Raw genomic sequence first — 17,267 nt, forward strand, 5'->3', positions numbered from 1 at the left:
GGGAAAGTTAATGAGGAAGAGGTTTGTTTAACTGAAGGGGGGCAGATTTTGGTCCCTGGAAGATGGGATGGCATGAGTCTGTATGTGTTAGACCTAATTGACTGTCACACGTTGTGACCTTTACTGAAAGACATAATTCCAGAATTCAACTAAGTCCAAAGAAAGAATATGGACTCTAATAATCAACCTGAAATACAGTCTCACTTGATTACATCAGGCTCTATCCCTTAAGCAGTACACAGCCTACACTAAGATAAAACTAAACTTGGCAGATTACCTGTCTGGTAAATACTTTTTCCATTGATATCACTCAGATGCACCTTGCTCTCTAAGGATGGATAAATAAAAAAATCAATGCTTTTCAGCATGCAGTACACTACAGCTTCATGTTCCTATTTTGCGGTAGTGTGCTGTTCTTACAGACATTTTGAATGAATCTAGGGCCATCTAAATTTAGATGTGTCTATTCACAATAGAGCATAGCTGTTCTGGGAACCTGCTCCTTTTATTTTTATTTTATTTAAGTACACTGAGTTTTTGAGGCCTGCAGCTCAAGTGGTATTGAATCCCTTCAGTCTTCAAAAATAAATGAAGCTCTTCTAGATGCAAAAGCACTGCAATGATACATCACACAGCATTAACTCTCTAGATGCTGTGAGACCCTCCAGAGCATAGAATCACTGAATGATTTTGGAAGTTACCCAAAGACAAGGTTGCTCTAACTCATGGGCAGGAACACCTTCCACTACCCCACGTTGCTCAGAGCCCCATCCAACCTGGCCTTGAACACATCCAGGGATGGGGCACCCACAGCTTCCCTGGTAAAACTGTGCCAAGAGCCTCACCACTCTCAAGTAAAGAATTTCTTCCTAATATCTAATTCAAACCTTCCCTCTTTCAATCTGAAGCCATCTCCCCTTGTCTTGTCACTCCACATCCTTGTCCAAAGCCCCTCCTCAGTTCTCTTGTAGCCCTTAAGTATTGGAAGAGGCTCTAAGGTCTCCCTGGAGCCTCCTCTTCTCCAAGCTGAACAACCCCAGTTTCTTCTGCCTGTGTCCATACAAGAGATGCTCCAGCTCTCTGTCTAGGCTGGCCTCTCACCAGCCTAGACAGACACTACCCCATCATCCAGCCACTACCAGTCAGTCCATTTCTGGCAGATAACCATGGCATATATCTAATGGATACCAAAATTACCAGTTGGGAATATCCCACAGACAAAGACAAAAACTTCTGATTTTGCTCACCCTGCCATTACTTCCAAATGGAGCTGGCCAGAAACTGTCAGGAAGGCAGGCACATTGAAGAAATGGGTGTTTTCTGAAGACTCCTTGGCCTCTCTTGATGTCTGTAACAATGAGCAGTAAGTCAGACTATTGGTGTTTAAATAAAAAGCACAGCACACAGCTTATTTTCCCTCTTTTCAAAGCATCGATTTTCACTTTTCTACCACTATGAATGGAGAGGAGGAAGAGAAGAATCTCTATCTTTTGTAGTTTGAAGCTTCATATAGCATTGCCTTCAAAATTCAATTTCAAGTCTGATGAGAAAATGGAGGAGTGTTTTCTGTGTCAGTACCATTGACTTTCAGAGAAAACTTTAAACACGGTGTTATTTTCTTTTCACAGGGAAATGAATTTGCTTCCACTGGAAAAAGACAAACGGTAATAAAAAAAAAAAGGTGATGCAATATTCTCCTAAGATTTGTTATTCAGTCTTCAAAAATATCTCAACTGAAACAATACTAATTTGAAGACATCACAGTTTACATATTATATAGGCAGTGAAAAATAAACTATGTTTCATTTCAGCTTTTACATGCTTTTTTCAGGTCATCACATATTTTAAGCATAAAAAAATCTACAAGTAATAGAAAATTTAACAAGTCCAGTGTTCCATTATGAAAAACCTCAAAAGAACAAAAAAAAGTCCCAAGAGACAAAAGGATAATAGGCACAGATTTTAAAAAAGACACAAAAATTTGTCTGAAAACAAGAATAACCTTTAAATATTTACTGTGGGTGTCAAGCACTAGAACAGGTTGTCCAGAGAGGCTGTAAAGTCTCCATCTGGGGAGATATAAAAAACTCAGCAGCAGAGTACTGGGCAACTTGCTCCAGCTGACCCTGTTTGAGCACACTGAGGTGGATTAGATGATCTCTAGAGGCCACAACTCAGTGACTTTTAAAGAAACATGAAGATAAATGATACTGTGTTTCAACATCCTACACTTTGGAGGAGCCAAAGGTTCAGAAGAAAAACAGAATGGAAATTCAAAGTTAATCTTTAAGGTCTGGCTGATCTACATTCACTTCAAAACAAAGACTTTCCTCTGAAATAAGTTTGAAATACCCACTTTTGAAGGTGTAGCTCCTAGGAGTCATGCTAAGTGTTGCTAGTTCAGCTAAGTATGCCACTGCCTCCCGCCATCCCTCTACTCCCCAGCTTGCTCTGTCACAGGGAGCCTTGTTTGCCAGCATTTCACAGCCTACAACCTGCCATTTTTCTCTATGAGCTTTAAGGTGTTGCTTTTGTTCTCAAAAAGCTCTGCTGCTCATCACAAAGATAAAACAGTGACTTCCAAAAACCTCAGATCACAAGGCAGTTTTATCTCTTCACAGCATCACACTGAAGAAAAGAGCAAGCTTGCCTTGTTCCACAGAGATCAATGAAAATATGACAATTTGTGGCTCTAATCCCAGGACTGCTTCCTTTGTTTCAGAGGTTTTGTGGTTCTAAAAAAACCAAACACCAAACTCCAAGGATGCAGAAGCAGGTCCCTACTGTTTTCATCAAATAAACCCAGATCATTTGCTCAAAAACAATAAGGATATTAATAAACATCAAACATTCACATACTGCAGCCCCAGAACCATGGCTAGAGCACTTAAGAGCTATGGTTTCTGGTTTCTCTTTCCCTGCAAACTTAGTTCAGACATTCCTTTTTTCACCAGTGAAAAATCCCACCTAATCCTGTAGGATGCAACTTCTAAACAAAGAGAAAGAGACAAACTAGAAGCAGGAGAAGAGCAACAAATCAGCCACAAAATCTCAATGCTCCCCCCCAAATCCACAATCAGGACACAGCTGTCTCCAGGAGCTGGGACCTGGTTTATTTATAATGACTTTTTGCCATTTTTCATTTCCACATCAGATGTGATCTCAGAGAGACATAAGGAAAATAGAAACACAGTAAGTGACTAGACGAAGTGAGACAATCTACAACTCAGCTGGGCTCCTGAAGACCTGCAGCCTGTTTGAGAGGTCACAGAGATCCCAAGATGCATGTCTGCATTGTGAGCAGCTCCTGAATGGCTTCTGACAGAAGGTGAAGCGTAAACACAGCAATATTTAGATTAAATTTTACTGCCCCATCATCATCTGATCACCTCCCCTCTCACAGCTGCCCACTTGCTCTCCCTCATCCTAAGGCACAATACTCAATACAATGGGCACAACACAGCTCATGCAGAAAACTTTTCTGTGCAGGAAAAATTAAATGCCTCCCTTTTTGTTCAGAAGGGACACCTTCAGCAAGGGGAGATTCTATAATCAGCAGCTGTGCATTTCACAGGTACAGCTAATCCACTAGAGGCAATTTCTCCACTTTACACATTTGAGCACAGGCCAATATTGCCAAGCACCTGTGCCCCAGATTCATACTCAGCCTTTTAGATCAAGATGGCTTCTCCATTATATGAAACCACAGCCACTGGTACAAGAAAAACAAATGTTAGGGGACACTATCCCTTCGCTGCTGACACTGGGTGAGATTGGTTTTCATGCCCATGACTAGCAAAACGAAGCAACTTACTTCAACTAGATAGACACTTCTCCCAATTCCCCACCCCAAAACATGGACTTGATAAAAGATTAGGAGGGGAATTATGGGTTTTCTTTCAAGCTCTTTCCATCCCAGAGTCAAAAACTACCCAAATTACAATGGGGGAAAAGGGAGAGGAAATCTATACGAAACATCTTGGTGTCTCAGAGTAAATGTGCTATAAACATGCTAGCTAGTATTTGACATCAACTTCAAAGGCTTTTTATTCTCATTGTAAATACAAGAACAACTGGATTTAGTACCTGTTTTGTTCTCCATCTCCTCAAATGTCTAAAGATTTAATTTACAATTATTCCCTTTGATGTCAGTCTTGTATTAACTTCTCCTTGAGGCAATTAGCTTCAGGAGAGTACAAACTGTTTGATTCTATCTTACACTCTATGCAAGCCAAAAGCAGGAAGGGATCAGAGAAGACTTGAAAAGCTCACAAAGCTCACAGAAATCATTGCTGTAGCTCTAGCCCAGGACCACACCACCATGACAGAAACACATCTTTAATCCAGATTTGCCCTCTGTGACACCATATTATAAACACGATTGGATTTTCCGTTTTAGACAACCCCTGCAAAATTCCTAACTTCTAAGAAGTCCTCCTTGCAATTCAAGTCCTAATTCTGACCAGCTGGACTTGCACTGAGCAATAGCAGCTGGTTCTGCTGAGACACACATCTCATAAATATGTACTGGAATGCATTACATCTCATAAATATGGACTGGACAGGCAGATATGAATCGGGCAGAAATGAGGAGAAACTGGGAGAGCTAGAACATAATAAAGCAAACCATCCCTCAGCTCAGGTCTAGCTTACCCTGATCCCTGCCAAGCACATCTCTGAAGTACCAGCCTCCCAGACCATCACACATCTCCAAAAGGGAAAACACCTTACAGACACTAATAGTGTTGTTTTTAACTGTGATCCTCCTCAGCAGATCCCAACTTTCTTTGGTGCTGACAAGGGTATTTTTCAGTAGCACCAAAGGGATGGTAGGAGTAAGTTTCTGTATCTTCAGCAGCAGTAGATATTGCTGGTGCCACAGCTGGCACAGCCATAAATTTACACCTTCAGGAACCTAAAAACTTTGACATTCACTCTGGTGAGCGAGGGGCAAAAAACTCCCGAAAGCCCAACACCATACAATCTCCAGATGCATTTTAGAGAAAACTATACCTGGACAGTTCTTCAGGTTTACAGTTAAATATCCTTTCAAGTAATGAAATGGCCTGATCCAGATCCTGGGTTCAGCCAGTCACCATCTAGGTGCTATGAGGTGTGCATGTGGGAAGAAACAAGCCTCACACAGAGCACATTTTACCTCTGCTGGAGCCCAAAGTTAGAGTGCAGCACTCCTTACATGTAGAGAATGGTCCCAGGCAGGAATACAGCCACAGGCAATAAAAACTGCATGTGAGATCCACTTTAAGGAGTTGTGAACGCATGATACAGCTGTTATGCTTTGGAACTCACTGCATGTTGAGCTCCCTTAAAAGGCTGCAGCTGGGCAACAGGGAAAGTGGCTGTGGAGACCCGCATTGAACCAGCTGGAGTGTCCTGGGCCAGGCTGGCTCTTACAGAGCACTGAGAAACCTCCACCTTCTCCACAGCAGCTGAGAGTGGCCACACAAAGAAAATTTTCCAGGGAGCAAAGTGGAAAAGAAAGCAAGAGCCTCAGAAAACAGGGAGTCTTCAACTGCAGACAGAGTGGGAGGCTACTGAAAATAGCAGGGAATAGACATGCAGCTGGGTCACGAGGACAAAAGTATGGCAAATTTATTAGGACGCAGCCACAGAAGGGGACTGGGTAAAGTTTCTTGCAACATAAAAAGCTGCTAAGAATTTTAGACTTCAGAAGAAATAAAAGACAAAAATAAGCAAAAAAACCAAAAAGCAAGGAAAGAATCTGTGCTAAGGTGTAGGTGCTAAAACTGCTGGAATAGGGGAATTATTTTCAGATTAAATTAGAAAAAGGGCTATCAGCCCCTGCTGATCTGCATTCTCCCTGTTTCAAGAATTACCTCATCCTGCTTTGGATGATACTAAAACACTGCTTTCAACAGTCAAAGCTCTTCTAGTATTTTCAATATATTTACTTTAAAGAAAGAAACACAAACAAGATGCTTTCTCCCCTATATGCTCCCACCACAGAAAGAGACTGTCAACAGTGCAGAAAGCCACAAGACGGTGTTGCTGAGGTCTGCGTAGTCATCTTCACACTTCCAGCAGTTTCTCCCCAAACCTACACTTTTCAGGTGGAGAAGTTTCCTCTGGAATTGTTACCATTGTCTGATTTAATTATTCTTTAAGACGTCCTCTGCTTACTGCACTCTTTTCACCAGTACAGTACTTCATTTAAAAAATATTTAGTTGATTTGCCCAGCAGAGACGGAATATGGATTTTCCCCCAATCCAAGTCCTAATATGAGAGCACCCCAACCAAAGCTATGTACAGACTAATCAGTACATCCAAAACCAAACAAAGATAATGAGGAAGCTGAACATATAAACAAACACAAATCCTACAGGATTAAGAGTTTCAGGAATCAAAGACCGTATTTCAAAAAGCCTTTTCATTCTAACTTCAGATACATTTCCCCCCATATCTTCAATTCACATGTAAAAACATATTCCTACTCTCTTCACTTTCCATCACTTCAAATGAATGCACAGGCCTAAGCAGCCATCAGACGTTAGTCAGAGGATTAAAATTGTGGCAGTAAGAGAAAACGGCTGTTTAAAGGCAATAGTTCACAGTGGGTAGAAAAAAACAGTCTCTACTTGGGTCCTAAAGGCTATTCAACTAAAGTTTTCAACTTACTCCACTGCAGCAGGTCAGCTAAACTGCTGAGACTGTTATTTCTATGCACTGTTCACAGGAGCTAAAAAGAAAAAACCAAAACCAAACGGCAGAAAAAACCCCAACCTGTTAACAGCAGACATATTGTACCTACTACAAATTCAGGAGTAATAGGACACCAATTCTGGTCGCAGCTAGAAGATGGGTCTTAAAACTTAAGGAACAGGATCTAAATATTTTTTTAAACTGAAGAATCTAATGTGAAGGTTGTTTTCATCAATTCCCATCACCAGAAATCTTAGCTCCTCCTCAAATATAAGAGGAACATGAATTTATAGTCTCCATTGTCCTGCTCAAACAGTGAATTAAAGACTAGCTTAAAAAGTGACTGAACACAGAAGACAAGAATGTCTTGATAGTTGGTTTGGTTAAAAGCACATAAAGATTCTGGGCTTTGCTGCAAATACCTTAGCCTTATTATTATGTCTGAAACCCTTCTGTCACTCTTATTTTGTGTCTGACAGCATCACATACTTGGCTCAGGCAGGATTAATCTTCCCCATATTTTCACTGTCAAAAAACAGTGTCACTGCTCCAGTGGAGTGACGTGATCTCAGCAGGACAGCAGGCGGCCTTAAGAGCTCTGCTAGCCAGGACCAATTGTGAATAGGGTTTTGCAGAAACAAAACAAAGTCCTAAATGAAGCCAGACAATGAAGCTGTAATCGAAGAAAAAACAGGAAATCGGGGAGAACTTCCCTCTGCCCAGCAGCAAGTGGGTTTGTGAATTCCTTCCTTTATGGCACAGGCCATTTAATGGGGTCTGACTTGGCACTTACAGCACACCTTTCAAGCACAGCTGTAGTTACATTTCTCCAAGACAGATATTATTTGCACCTCAGCAATCCCACTGGAGAGGAGTAAAATGTCTGCCTTGAACCATGCATTTAGAGAAGATTCAGTTCATACAAGTTTCAGGCTCACAGTTTAGCACCTTATTCAATATTTGCATCAGGGCTTCTGTTACCAGCCACCTACGCTGTAGTCCTGCATCCTCTACAGCTTTCAAGTGGATACAATTTGTACTGAAGACGCAATACACTGTACAGCTGCAAACTGCATAATGTTTCCATCATTAAGTGTCACTTGTTTTCACGTCTTAATTTGCATGCAACAGCCCGGAGTGAACCTTGGGTAGCATTAAGGCATCTCAATTAAACAGGAACAATTTAGTTTAGCTAATCAACCCTATTGTCCCAGGAAGCAAAAAGCTGAGCCACATGTACCAGTCTGGACGGGAATCACAGGCAGCACAGGTTAAACCTTGAGATCCTAGAGAACAAGTAGACAGAAGCTTTTTTTGCCACAAGGCTGTGCAGAGTGGAAGACAAGATCCCACAGCAAGTAACTGCTACCTCAACAATTTTTCTTTTTGCTTACAGATGAATCACCACCAAAGCTGGAGCCAGTACGTGTAAGTGGCAATGGATGCTGTTGTTTGAGACAGAAGACTGAATTTCAGACACAGAAGTATAAAAGGTAGATGGAATTCTGTAAGATTTATGACTGTGGGGTCAGGAATCATGAGAAATCTGTGGGGGATATCTATGTGGTTATGGCTGTGTTTCAGTTTCACAGGAGGTTCTGACCCATGATGTGAAGCACTCTCACAATGATAGATTGTGGCAGTAATTTGGAGGTTATGGGAAGGCTTGACAATACTTGGGGAGAATTCAAACATACAACAGGAGAAGCTTGTAGGGAGGAACCTGTATGTACATGCTGGTGAAAAGGAGTTTCAGATATTGCTTTTTTTTTTTTAAAGGATTATCTCATGATTGATTGTATTCTTTGTGTCAAAGCTAAAAAATATTTGAGTGTAGTAGTCTATCCTGAATGACCCATCCCATCTCTTGGGCTATTATGATCACATCATTTTGTTTACTAAGATGTTCCACCTCGCTCCGTTATTCTTTGTAAATTTTCCACAGCACCAGGGATAGAGCAACCTCATCAGTACAAAAGGTGCTGATTAATGCTCAATAGCAATAAAAGTCAATGTATCTGTTTAACTGTCTAAATTATTAGTTGAAACAAAGGATTGCTATATTAAAAAAAAACCACAGAAGTACATTAAAGGATTCATGAAAATAAATATTTCCTCTAATCTTTAATAACTCAATAATTGCTTTGAAAAAATAAAAAAACCAAACCGAAACAAACTTTATGCAACCCAACTTACCTCAATTTGAAAGAGTTCCCCAGCACCTTCACAGTCATTGGATGTAATTATGGGGGTATGAATATGCACATATCCATTATCCTGGAACAGAGAGAACAGCAAAGTTAACAAGCTGTCACCCTGAAGGATGACATCAACCAGCACACATAACTAGGCCATTAGCCCCCAGCCAGGACAGCACATGTAGCCTTTTGAGTAGCTTCTGCCTTACAGGGGGAGATGACAAACTAAATGCTACCATGATTTACAAATCAGTGTTTACTACCTGTGCATTTTCTTTCAGGTTTCATAACCAAAAGAGATTTATGTTATTACTATGAGTTGTTTTTTTTTTTTTTTGCAATGTCCTGTCTCCACACCATTCCCCTTTTTTCTCACTTCCTCCAGCATTTTTATATCTTTGGGCCATTTAGATCAAATTAACCCCTAAGACCTTAACACTTTGTTTCTTTCAGCTTTTTAGAAGGCAGTGGTTAGGCAAAGGACATGCTTTGTGTGCTGCATTAAGAGAAGGATCAAATATGTTGGATGACAGAAATCACACACTGGATGAAAGAGACCTTAAAAACACCCAGTCCTACCTTGCATCTTCTACGATACTGAAGTCAAGCTGATTTTAAGAGACAGGGTATGCCCTGGCTTGGTCATGTTCTAGATACCTGCAGAATTACACATTCATGTAATAGCTCATAAATCCAGTAGAGGCCTCTGAAACCAATAAGGCTGAATGAAGAGAGCCCCTGTTCTCTGGATTTCCCTGCAGTGCAGCCATAGGCTTTTAAAACAGTTGCAACCCAATATTCAGTGGATGGATACATCTTAGCTTCACAGCTTTTACCAGAATAATGCAATTCAGTCAGTCACATGAGAGGTCCTGGTCCTTATCACCAAGCTTGTTAAGGAACTAGGAAGACAGGAATAGTATTTACTGCCCACTCTGAGAAGCAAACTAAAACTAATTTGGATGAAAACCTCATATGGACATGCAATGCATTTTGTGGGAGTACAGTAACACAACCAAGAGGGAGCAAAGTCCCTGCAGTCAGCTCTAGGCTACCTTGGTTACAGGTACAAAGACCTTGGCTCCTCACTGGGATCCAGTTACCGCACAGAAGGAAGTCTTGGATCCAGAGCTATTTGCTTTGCCTGGAGAAGGAAGTTTTAGTCTAGCAGTACAAAATGCAGGCCTCTGACACAGTTCCCTGCATATTCAGAGCCCTGCTGGTTACATGGCCTCCCAGCTCTACAAGAGATGTTTGAAAAATGTCTAAATTCCTCATACAGTTGCTGTAAAGAAGCACACTTCACATAGAAGATCCCTTACGTGCTTTGGAAAGTAATGCAAACTGCACAGATCTGAAATAAGAGAATCCTCTAAAAGCCTCTTGGATAATTCCCCTTATAAAAGTTTCTAAAATAATTCAAGTTGCACTATTGGCTCTCACTAACCTGGAACTTAATGCACAGAATGGTAATTGCCATTCACAATGCAACTATCTTACTAGGAACAATGTTTCTATTCCACACGGACCACAGTTCTGAGAAGATTTAAAGAGGACATTTTAGCTTTCAACATCCAAACCAAAGGCACTTGTCACTAGTCATTCATCCCTGGAAATGAACAGGCTAAAACAAGAGAGGTTTTTAAAGTTACAGAGGTCTTGATAATTTTGTGTAATTCAAACAACTCCACTTGTTTTCTTCCATCATTAAGCTCCTTAGAGCTTTGCCCAGTGAAAATGCTCAAATTATACTTTGCAGCTATGGTATGTTCTGACATTGTCAAGTTGGAAATTGCAATATTCTTGGGATGATGCAAGTGGCAATTTTCAGACTTCCTTCCATTAGAGGTGGAATAAAACCACAGACTTTCCTGGTGCTAGGAGAGTTCTCACACAAGCTTTTGTAAGTATCAAGTCCGGGACCAAATCTTCCTTATTCCTTTAAAAATAACTTTAGTGTAGCTGCTGCTGCTAAATTGATGATAGATTATATTTTTTAATAGAGCTGTGCTCTTGAGCATTGTAAACAGGAAGGTATGGCAGAGCGTGAGCAGGATCTGGCTTGGAGAAGCAAAGCCTGTATAATAAGGTGGTTTTGTAGCTTGGCTGCCTGCGGTGTCCAGGTTTGGAAGCACAAAGCGTTGTAGGCAATGCCATCTAGCGGCTCGACACCGGCACACCCTGATTCCCAACACAGCTGGCTTCTGTCTTAGCAGCAGGCACAATCCTGAAACCACCTGCTTTACCTGACATGGGACCCCCTCCACCCCAACAAAACCCACAAAACTCATTCAAACGCCAGGCAATTCCACACAGGCAGTTCTTGGAGCAAGCCTTCTTTGCCACTGCAGGCAACAAAGACCAGTAAACCTGGAACCAGAAATTCATCTCAACATTTTTAACCTGTTCCTTGGGCCACACTAATTATTATATATTAATTTTGTCATCAGAATTATCTGAATATGATTCTATTCTATCTAAAGCCAGCTTATCTAAAACATACTTATTTACAGGAACAGCTTTAAACAAAGGCTCAGGCGTGCTAGAGGACTTGCTACCTTTCTTTTTCTAGTCACACATGGTCTCTATGTGACATGTGGCATCAGAGCCAATTCACTGCTCTCCTGCCTGGACAAAGCCTGTGCTGTACCCACAGCTTAAGAGTGACACACCCAGAAAACACAGGTGGTTCACACCCATCAGTTTCAAATGCATCAGACCAGGAGTCTCCTAATGTCAGCCAACAGCATCCACACAGACTTGTTATTGCAGTAAGAGGCAAGAACTGAGAATAACATGAAGCTCTGAGTCAGTCTGTCTGTGTTCCTGTATCACAGATTTTTCCATGTGGGAGGAGGTTTCTGTCCAAGGACTACACGGTCACTGCAGAGGATGGGTTAAACAAGATCATATTCTGTTGTGTTCCACAGACCACACACTTGCAGGCAATTATACTGCAACTCTGTGAAAGGGCTAAGTAACAGGAAATGGGTGGAAAGACACTGACAGGCCACAGATGCACTAACCGGATCACAAGCAACAGTTTGGCCAAGGCCCAACCAGGCTCAGGCCTGGAAAGAAAACCACTGTGTGCAAAATCCATACCTTGCAGGCAAGATGTCATGCTCCTTCCTGCTCCTTCCTCCTAACCTGCTCCTATAAAGCCAGCCTGAGTGGAACCTTCTACTCGAGAGGCTCGGTACAGAAGGGTTTACCTGGAAGAAGGAGTGGATGCCTGCAGTGGCTTCACTGCGGATTCGCAGGAGGGCGCCCAGCGTGTTGTTCCTGCAGCGCAGGTGAGGGAACTGTCGGACATACTCCAGCGGGTGCCTCTCCTTCATTTTCAGGGGAAATGACTGAAAACAACAAGGAAATCAAAGTAAGAGGATGAGAACTTGGGAGTCCATGCAGTTTTATTGCTATTCACAAATGCCATCTCTCCCTACTAAAACTCAATCACCATTACAGAGCACAGAGGAACTAGATGCTTCTGCCTATCTTTTCTGGTTATTTTGTGTTTTTTTACAATGCTTTCAGCAGAGCATGAACATGAGAGGAAGTATTAGCATTATAAAACACTCCACCTTTTGGATGTTGAGCCCTCCTGAAACCCAGTTGTTCTCCTCACTGCAGTAACAGCAAGCTGTTTCTGAGTGTGCCTGTGACAGATATGGCTCTTCCAGCCACACAATGTGGAGTGTTTTGACAGTTCCACCATTTCTCCAATTCATAGCCAAGCTGGACATAGCAGGTAAGCCACCTGCACAAGCAAGTGCTTCAGGGTGGGACAAAGGCATACTCCTAACTGTCAGCCTGTACACCTTTTCCATGGAGAAATGGCTCTGTCACAGAAATGAGCTTTCATGGTTATCCAGTGTTTCTCCTCTGATGCACCCTACAGACACTGCTGACAAATCAAAGTCTGCAGGACCACTCAGACTTAAAGAAATTTCAAGCAGGCTTTGCTGGGTTCTTGGACCTTCAAAAATTGATTTCCAGCAGTCCTACCCCTCCCACTATAGTGACATACCCAAATATCACAAGGTCCCACCACATGAATGGTTTCAGCTTGCAGCTCCATGTTTTGCATCCTATGAGGACTTTTGACAAGCTTCCCTTGCACTTCCACTGCGCTTCCAAAGGTCAGGTCTCTAAGCAAGAAAAAAATAACAGCTTAACTAGGCGCTGATACAACCACATTCAGAAGAGAGATTGCTGTTAATTTAGCTGGATTACTTAGGATCACAAGAGATGCTGTAGCCATAGAGCCTAACCGACAAATGAAAAATTATTAAATGCAGAGGTGGGAACGGGAAGAGAATTACAAAGCTATAGAAGTATTTAGGCCAAAGCAAGAATGTTGGACAAGTGGGGAGAAAAGTGACAGGTTTTTATTAGAAGGATCTCTTGGTGGAGACAAACACAGTTAGTGAGTCCCTGGCACAGGAAAGGAGGCCTAAGCACACCCCTCCAAGCACATGTATTTCTCCAGGTAGGTCCATTCAATTGGACCTACCTCTTTTCCAGGCTGGGATCAGCAACCACCTGGAGGCTTTCCAGAGAACTCCCATCATTTATGTGCAGGAACAAAACTTCCTTCTGGGATCGGACAGAGCGAACCCAGCCCTAGAGATTAAAGAAAAAGAGATTTGTTATTATTTGGCAGGAACTCCTTGTACTCATGCTCTTCTTCCAGCTGAGCTGGACACACCACTTCAGGCCTACTTCAGCTTTTTACTGAAATCAAAGCAAGTGTATATTTAGAGGCAAAAAAAAAACAAACCAAAAAGAGAAAAAAGTTAAGTGTCAATTTTTCTTTTGACTTCAAAGCAGAGAGAAACAAATCCTTAGGTAGAAAGCCTTCTGAGGCAGAGTCTCTTCCTGAGAACAGTAAGGATTAAAAAGATGTACCTGCATTTTTGGGAAGCTGAGAATACAGAAAGCAACAAAGTGCTCTGAAGATGTGAAGTGTTTTGGCAAAGTATATATTCCTATCAGTGATGTCCCTTCCAAACTCTTCTTACTAAAAGAGGAGAGACCAGTAATGCACTAGTCTTCATTACAATACGTGTAAGACCATTCTGATGGTTTTCAGTATCAGTTTTGTTGGTGTATCCTTGTAGAAAGGTTCCAATGTTTCAAATCTTCACATCTGTTCACTAGTGGTTTATGTGCCCTAAAATGCTGGACTGCTAAAACAATGTTGCAGCCAATAGATTCACATGAAAAACTACATATTCATGCAAAACAAAAATAAAAATTATTGCCTTGGATATTTCTCTTTTCATCTCAAAAACCAAGACTGCTTCATTGAGCCCATGGGAAAAAGAAAGCTATTAAGAAAAAAATTTAGAAATACTTTGTTCAGTTTCATGAAAAGAATAAAACTAATGATACCCCAATTCATTGTAACAGCTAAACAGGAAAACTTACTATGTACAGTGCAGGCTAATGTCTTAATTTGAGTTTTTTAATGATATATAAATTTTAATTACTTTTTAATGGGAAATGTTAAGTCAGTACCAAGACAGCAAGCAATAGTAATAGCATGGAAAATGTAACTCCCATAGCTGCTTCTCAGCTAACCAGAGTTGAGACAAAGCTGGCCTTCAAAGCAAAATTATCTGCTGGGGGCCTTGCAGATAATCTTCTAACAATATTGTAGAGAACAACCAAAACCAGTGCTGATTAAACAACCAAACTGCCTCTTTTCCAATCAGTTTTGTATTTTTCTTAACTGGAAGGGACCAAATAGTCCCAATAATGTCAAAGTGAACAAAGTGCTTTAGGGATTTTTTACCAGACAAACCAATGCAAATCCATCTACTTCTGTCACCCAGACAAAACAAACCAAGAATTAAACAGCACAAGTAAAGAGTGTTATAGTTTTAAGAATGACTACTAACACAGGCAAAGCATTACACAGGCTTGTATAACGTGCTTTCCATATTCCATGTAAGAACCATGGAAGATTTTAAAGACATGAATCTAGTGCATCAGACAGGGTAAACCACCCCTGCAGAGTGTTCCACCCAAAATAAACAAGATCATCTGGGCATTCTCTTATTTGTATGGTGAAAGTAAAAGGTATTTCCTACAGTAACATGCCTGAAGCTGTTGTGCTTATCTTCTGTATTCCAGGAAATCCCCAGAACACACCATATGTATGTTTTACTGGATGCATCTTTAAAGCATAATGGCAGATATTTTTCCTCAGTTTCCCCCTCCACAAACACTCCTTAACAAAACACAGCAAAAAATGAACAAAGAAACTTTCTCAAGAGCTTTTTTTGACACCTCATCAAGCTGTTCTGAAATCTAATAAATAAGAGGTGCAGTCTCGCATCCTGCAATAGGAAGTAAGACATACCCACAGGTGTGTATTGGAGCAGCAGAAGCTGTGGCAGCAATGTTCTGACCACTTCACACTTTACCAGAATGAATGAAAAGGGACAATCCTGACTGTAACCACTAGACTGCACATTCCAACAACCTGGCCATTTTAAGGTTGGATTTAAGCCAGATGGGATTCCTAGCCCATTTTAATACAAAATCCCCATACTTTGCTAGCGAAGGGGAAGAACAAAGCAGCAAGGGTCTGGAGGACAGGGAAGGGGGAGGAATGACAGCACTGCAAATTTTAGCATCAGTTTATTCTAGCTTGCATAATTCATCAAGCTACATCTGAAAAGAACCAACACCAGATGAGCTTCTTCCTACCCTATTAGGCTTCACCTGTTGTGTGAGCAGGAATACCAATGTGCTACAAACTGGTTTTGGGTCAGTAGAATCACAGAAAGGCTTGAATTGGAAGGGAACTTAAAGGTTATCCAGTTCTAAGCACACTGCCATGGGCAGGTTGCTGTAAGTCCCATCCTGGCCTTGAACATTTCCAGGGATAGAACAGCTACATCTTCTCTAGGCAAGCTATGCCAGTACCTCACCCTCCTCACAGTGAGAAATTTCCTTCTTATAATGCTAAATCTATCCTCTTTCAGTTTTGTATGAAACTCTTACGAAGTTCCCCGGTCCTTTTCGTATTCATCCAGAAATCCTGACAACGGGACAGCTCTGCATCGAAACAGGGACTCTGTGTGTGCAACCACTGCTCTGCCACTTGGAAACACCAGAAAACAGGGGAACACACATCCCTATGCCAAGGAAAAGTGCTCTACAGCTAAAAGACCCATTGATTCCAGGCTATCCTGGTTCACAAGAGGAGCCAAATACAAACGTCAGTGGAAGTGTTATCGATGGTTGTGACATAGCTCTAAACCTGCATGTACGTGGCACAAGACCTGTGAAAAAGCTTTAAGAACAGCCCGCAGGCTCTCCAGCACAGAGCCGGTGACAGAGCCAGCGTACACACATTTAGTACACCCCAGCACAGCGACAACACTCCTCCCGAGCGATCCCCGGAGCTCCTCCGGCTGCGACAGCAGCGACCTGAGCGCGCCCGGCGGGAGCGCACCGGGAGAGGCTGGGCACGGCGGCGCGGCACAGCCGGGAGCGCAGCACACGCCCTGCAGGGCTCCCGCTCCCTGCAGGGCTCCCGCTCCCTGCAGGGCTCCCGAACCCTCCGCCGGGCTCCCGAACCCTCCGCCGGGCTCCGGGCCGGGCGCACCGGGCACGCACCTGCACTCTGACCGCCTCCGCCGCCTCCCGCGCCCCCAGCGCCTCACGCACCCGCAGCCGCACGGCCCGCGGCAGGGAGGCGCAGCGCCGGAGGGCCCGCCAGCCGCCCCGGGCGCCCAGCATGGCAAGACCCGGCGGGGCCGCTCCCGGAGCCCGGCCCGAGCTCGGCCACCCTCCCTCGGCTCCCGGCCCGCTCCCGCACGGCCCCCACGTGAGTCGGCCCGCCTCCCGCCGCCCCACGTGACCGCCCGCCCAGCCAATGGCCGCCCCTACTGTCCCCGACCAGCCAATCGGAACAGAATGCGCCACTCAGCCCACCTATTCCGCCGCCCGGGCGCAAGCGGCCCTGGGAAATGTAGTTCCTCCAATGGGGTGTCGGCTCCTAGCGGGGCACGAGGGAATTCGACCCCGCGATTGGCAGGAAGGATGCTCCCTGATTCCCGTGCTGGGACACAAGGGGTCCCCGTGGCGGGGTAGGGTATCCTATCGATCTCTGGAACCACCTCAGCGGCAGCGCGGTGGTTCTCAGGACCTTCACCTCTCCCGTCCTCCTGGGCTTTTCTCATAGCCCTTCGATATTCCTCGCTTTTCCTGACAAGAGGCGCAGGACTTGGATCTGCTCTGCAAGCTTGATGACGAATACGCTTTTTCTCATTTTTCTTTCTGAGGCTTATGCCCCTCTGTCCTTCCAGCTCATATGGGTGGATGGTGAGGAGCAACCATCAGGGTCTCCAGCCCTGCAGGGAATGACT

At 43.2% G+C, this 17,267-nt stretch overlaps 1 protein-coding gene across 3 annotated transcripts in view; it reads right to left on the minus strand.

Annotated features, from left to right (window-relative positions):
- The window catches only part of NARS2 (asparaginyl-tRNA synthetase 2, mitochondrial), a 48,560-nt gene extending 31,833 nt beyond the window's left edge, over positions 1–16,727 (minus strand). The window contains exons 1-6 of one of the 3 annotated variants that reach the window (XM_085592744.1): positions 16,516–16,727; positions 13,397–13,506; positions 12,911–13,031; positions 12,096–12,236; positions 8,879–8,959; positions 1,248–1,348 (exon numbers count right to left, since the gene is read on the minus strand). In XM_085592744.1, the coding sequence (XP_085448870.1) occupies positions 1,248–1,348; positions 8,879–8,959; positions 12,096–12,236; positions 12,911–13,031; positions 13,397–13,506; positions 16,516–16,638 (677 nt within the window). In that variant the 5' untranslated portion in view covers positions 16,639–16,727. The remainder of the gene's footprint in view (positions 1–1,247; positions 1,349–8,878; positions 8,960–12,095; positions 12,237–12,910; positions 13,032–13,396; positions 13,507–16,515) is intronic. The other 2 variants (XM_085592739.1, XM_021533847.3) reach the window with 2 other exon arrangements.
- Between the last annotated feature and the right edge of the window lie 540 nt (positions 16,728–17,267).

Source organism: Lonchura striata, chromosome 1 (genome assembly GCF_050655825.1).
Source record: "Lonchura striata isolate lonStrDom1 chromosome 1, ASM5065582v1, whole genome shotgun sequence".
NCBI classification, from domain to species: domain Eukaryota; kingdom Metazoa; phylum Chordata; class Aves; order Passeriformes; family Estrildidae; genus Lonchura; species Lonchura striata.